The sequence below is a fragment of the Poecilia reticulata genome, linkage group LG8 (assembly GCF_000633615.1).
Source record: "Poecilia reticulata strain Guanapo linkage group LG8, Guppy_female_1.0+MT, whole genome shotgun sequence".
NCBI classification, from domain to species: domain Eukaryota; kingdom Metazoa; phylum Chordata; class Actinopteri; order Cyprinodontiformes; family Poeciliidae; genus Poecilia; species Poecilia reticulata.
In genome coordinates, this window is record NC_024338.1 from 27,770,368 (window position 1) to 27,774,841 (window position 4,474).

At 51.9% G+C, this 4,474-nt stretch overlaps 1 protein-coding gene across 2 annotated transcripts in view; it reads left to right on the forward strand.

Annotated features, from left to right (window-relative positions):
• Positions 1 to 4,474, forward strand: part of radil2a (Ras association and DIL domains 2a) — a 26,191-nt gene that overhangs the window by 11,683 nt on the left and 10,034 nt on the right. Inside the window, exons 5-9 of one of the 2 annotated variants that reach the window (XM_008417127.2) lie at positions 593 to 1,282; positions 1,364 to 1,401; positions 1,653 to 1,819; positions 1,898 to 2,010; positions 3,911 to 4,130. In XM_008417127.2, coding sequence (XP_008415349.1) covers positions 593 to 1,282; positions 1,364 to 1,401; positions 1,653 to 1,819; positions 1,898 to 2,010; positions 3,911 to 4,130 — 1,228 coding nt within the window. Of the gene's footprint in view, positions 1 to 592; positions 1,283 to 1,363; positions 1,402 to 1,649; positions 1,820 to 1,897; positions 2,011 to 3,910; positions 4,131 to 4,474 lie in introns of both variants that reach the window. The other variant, XM_017306439.1, reaches the window with a different exon arrangement.

Here is a 4,474-nt window from a genome sequence, read left to right on the forward strand (position 1 = left end):
TCACCGCCCCTCGCCGCGCCCTGCATTGCCGCCCCTCGCCGCGCATCACCTAACTACGCTACACCGCCCCTCGCCGCGCCGCGCCATGCAACGCCTCACAGCACCGCCCTCACCGCGCCGCCCTCACCTTGCCCCGCCTCATCCTGCCACCCCAGGTTGTATTCTTAGCTCCTCATCCTGGTTTCCGTTCACACTGCTGGCTGATTTCCTGACTGTTACACAAGGGGATTAGTCCAATCCCAGACACCCTGGCAGATCCAGAGGATGCGCTAAGTCTGCTGGATTAGCAGGAGATAACGGTGACAGACACCATATTTAAATCTGCGACAGTTTCCAGCTTCTGTAATAATGTTAGCAGCTTCCTTCCAGTTTCATCTTTACTTCATTTGTTTAGTTTAACTGTCATCAGTTATCAGGTCTAGGCTAGGATAGCATTAGCATGTTCACCTCTGTTTTCTCACACCTTATGGATTATTGATCTGTAGTTATTAGCTGATCATGCCAACATAAAGGAGCAACTCAACAACTACTTCCTTTCTTATTTCAAAATAAGAGCCCTATGCAGATGCAGTGATTGATTTTGATCTTTTAGGATTTTGTGATCTACCTGATGAGCGGGAGCAGCACCGTCTTCGGCTGCTGCAGGGAGCACAGTACCGGAGAGGATGAGGAGCGGCTCAAGGTCGACATCCTCCTGTTTGCTCCTGACGTGTCGCCGCAGCACTGCTGCGTCAGACGGCTGGACTCCAACTCCCAGAGTTCCTCAGGAAAGCAGAGAAAGACTGTGACCCTGCTGAGGCCCCTCCACGGGGCCCCCGTCACCAGAAACGGTTTCCTTCTGGACGAGGAAGTAGAACTGAATCCTGGAGACCTGATTGGTTTGGGGAAGCACTACCTGTTCCTGTTCAAGGATCCCACCGGCGGGTCGGGCTCTCCTCCTGCTCCGCCCTGGATGGCCCGGCTCCGCCCGGGCTCTGACGCTAGCACTTCCTGTTCGTCCTGCGGCTCCTGCATCACCGTGAAGCGGCTCCAGGGGAAACCGCCGGCATCCTGCTGGAGGAGCCTGGAGGGCACCGAGGCTTCGCTGCGCTACGAGCTGCAGCAGGAGGAACGGGTCCTGCAGGAGATCCTGGACATGGTGGATCCCAGTGAGAACGAACCGAAGCTGACTCCTGCTTTCCTGCTGATTCTCTGCATCCAGCGCTCCGCCGGCTCCTTCCAGCTGACTCACTTCAGGCAGCTGCTGCTCCGGATCGCCAGCCAGATCCAGCTCATTACGTGGGTAAGCAGCAGGAGCGCTGGTCTGAACTCAACCGCATGTTTTCTACAGTAATTCATGTCTTCATGTGATCTAACCTTTCAGGAGAAGACAAAGGAACTCGCTGCAATGCAACCAGAAGTGTGAGTCCACATCATCCAGATGTTTAACTGCAGTCTATAAAGAGAAACTAAACTCCTTAAACTTTTCTACATTTTGTCACATTAAAGTATTTTTAGGTGAAACGTTTCAGAAACCTTGTTTCAGCCGCTGCAGACGGGCTGCCGCTGCAGACGGGCTGCCGCTGCANGACGGGCTGCCGCTGCAGACAGGCAGCCGCTGCAGACGGGCAGCTGATCAGCTTCATCTGTATTTCCTGTCTGTTCGTCAGCAGCTCCGTTGACGACGCAGCCGATCAGCTGCAGCAGCTCAGCCTGGAGGAACTGATCTCAGGTCTGCAGCCGCTGGTTCTGTGGATGGCCAACTCCATCGAGCTGCTGCACTTCATCCAGCATGAGGTCCCCCAGCTGTTGGCATGGAGACGGGACAGCATGGACCAAGGTGGACATTTAGTTTGCCTCTTTAGAGCCTCCAGCCCTGTGAAGGTGGTAAAAAGCGTTGTGTCCTGGTTTCCATCAGAGCGGCTGCAGGCGGAGCTGTGGTCCACCCAGACGGCCTGTGAGGAAGCCATGACGGTCCTGGAGGAGGTCATCATGTTCACCTTCCAGCAGTCGGTCTACTACCTCACCAAGGTCTGCCCCACTGCCACATGTGACGCAGGAAGCCTGGCTGCTCGCACAACAGTCTGTTTCCACTGAGCGTTTTCCAGACCCAGAACACAATAACAGCGTGGAAACGCTCTTCAGCAGGAAAGAGCAGGGAGGGAGGGAGCGGGGCGTCCTTTCCACTCTGCAGTGTAAACACTGACAGCAGTTATCTGGAGCTGCACAGCTTCCAGCTACTGGACCTGCTGGGAAACAACCAGTCACATCATCTCTGTCCCAGGCTCACTTCTACCTGAGAAAACATTCTCACAGGATTCACTGCCACATTTCAGCAAACCAATGGTTGAACTTCACATTCCGCAGGAAGTTCACAGTTTCTGTTTCCATTTTCTGGCACATTCACGGCGCCGCAAATGGCTCCGAAAAATCCTTCCTGTTTCAGACGGGGCCGGTCGCAGTCGCTGCATTTAATCTGCAGGTTTAATATTTATGAACCTTCTCATGGAACAAACAGTGGACAAAACAGAAAAATCCATTTTCAGATAAAACTGACAGCTTTTAAAACCATTAACTGAAATTCATCAGCAACCGTAAATCAAACTCTAATCATAAGACATTTTTCTGATTCTGGGATGATGAGACTGGGGTCAAAGGTCACCATCTGACCAACCAGCTGTTTAAAGGTTTTCTCCACCAAACCTGACTGAGAAATGGGCAAAGGTTTCAGGTCAGATGTGCAGAACTGGTAGAATCAGAAGCAGGATAACCTTCCATCCTCAGTCAGTTGGTCATGATGGGCTGCATCATGCAGAATGGCCTTAAAGATGGCCGCTTCCCTGCTGGGTCTCAGATGATTATTATTCTGATCTATTATGATTCCAGACAGAGTTTCAGCCAAACCTGTTTTATTGGAGAAGATCTCAGGACTTTACCTGCAGATCCAAACCCACTGCAGCAACTCAGCGCCGCTGTGGCTGACGGCTGTAGAGGGGCGGAGCCAGAAGCTGCTTTACTGATGCATCTGCTGAACCAATCAGCAGCCAGCTGATCGGTTCTTATGATCAGAGCGTCTGCAGGTCGTCCTGCAGCTCCAGCACCTCTACAGCGAAGGAAACGGGAACAATCTGCTCTCTTCTTTTAAGACCAACGGATTTTATCCTGAACTGAAGAAATGAGCTCCGCTGATCCAGTTTTGATAGGTTATGGATTGGTAATAATCAGCAGCAGCTTTCAGTGTTGATAACTGAACACTGTTATGAACACTGGGTCCAAAACGCCCCGATCATCTGGGCGTTTTGGGCCCAGATGATCGGGGCGTTCCTGCAGAGGAAAGCAGCTGTCAGCAGAGCAGGGAGGAGCAGCAGCAGCTCCTCCCTGTGATTTCCTGTGGATGACTGAATGTTCTCAGTGTGCAAACCGGATTCCTGAGCTGAAGCTGTCAGGTTTTCACCTCGACCCGTTAAAACCAGCCGCCATCTGCTGCTTCCCAGCAGGGGTCCAACATGCACCGCAGCTGAGCTGCTGGCTCCTCCTCAAGGTTCTACCTGACTTATGGAGTGTGTGTGCGTGTGCGTGTGCGCGTGTGCGTGTGCGTGTGTGTGTGTGTGTGTGTGCGTGCGTGTGTGCGCGTGTGTGTGTGTGTGCGTGCGTGCGTGCGTGCGTGTGTGTGTGCTTCGGGTGCCATAGAAACACAACATACACATGACAGAAGAAGCAGATACTCTGATAAAACACACTTCTTCCCTCTATAACCTTTGAACTTTTTCACAGGAGAGTCATGCTGAGCTGCTTTGCCTTTGACCAGATCCTAAACTCGGCGTAGTTTTATCTCATTAAAACGAGAAAGTTTGTTGCTCTGACGAGATTCAGCTGTGCAGTGAAAGGCCTCCTCAGAGTTCAGAGTCGTCATGCCTTTGTCCCCCTGCAGAGCATGTACCCGGCCCTGGGCGGCCTGCTGGACGGGAACCCCTTCTCTGAGGACGGTCAGCTGCGACTTCCTGTCAGCCTCAGCAACATCCTGCAGGTCCTGAAGGAGGCGCTGGAGCTCCTGTCGGCCTTCCAGGTGCATCCGGACATCTCCCTGCAGCTCTGTGCCTACCTGTTCTTCTTCATCAACGCTTCGCTGTTCAACAGCCTCATGGAGAGAGGTAGCAGCTCACGCTGTTAGCTTTAGCTTTAGCTTTAGCGTCCAGCCTTATGAATGCGGATCATGGCCGTTTGGTTGTTTCTCCCGTTACTTTAGCTTTTGACAAACTGCTATTTGTTTAGTATTTGCATTAACAGTCAGAATGTTTTAATCATTCAAAAATTTTCACTTTGAACACAAATCTGAATCTATCTTTAAAATCAGCTTTTATTTTGAAGGTGGCTGCTGTTTCTTGTTTTGGTTGCTATTTTACCACCGTCATGCATGTTATGTCTGAGACTCTTCAACATTTGCCCTCGGGTTGCCATGTTCTGGCCCATCTGCCCTCGGGTTGCCATGTTCTGG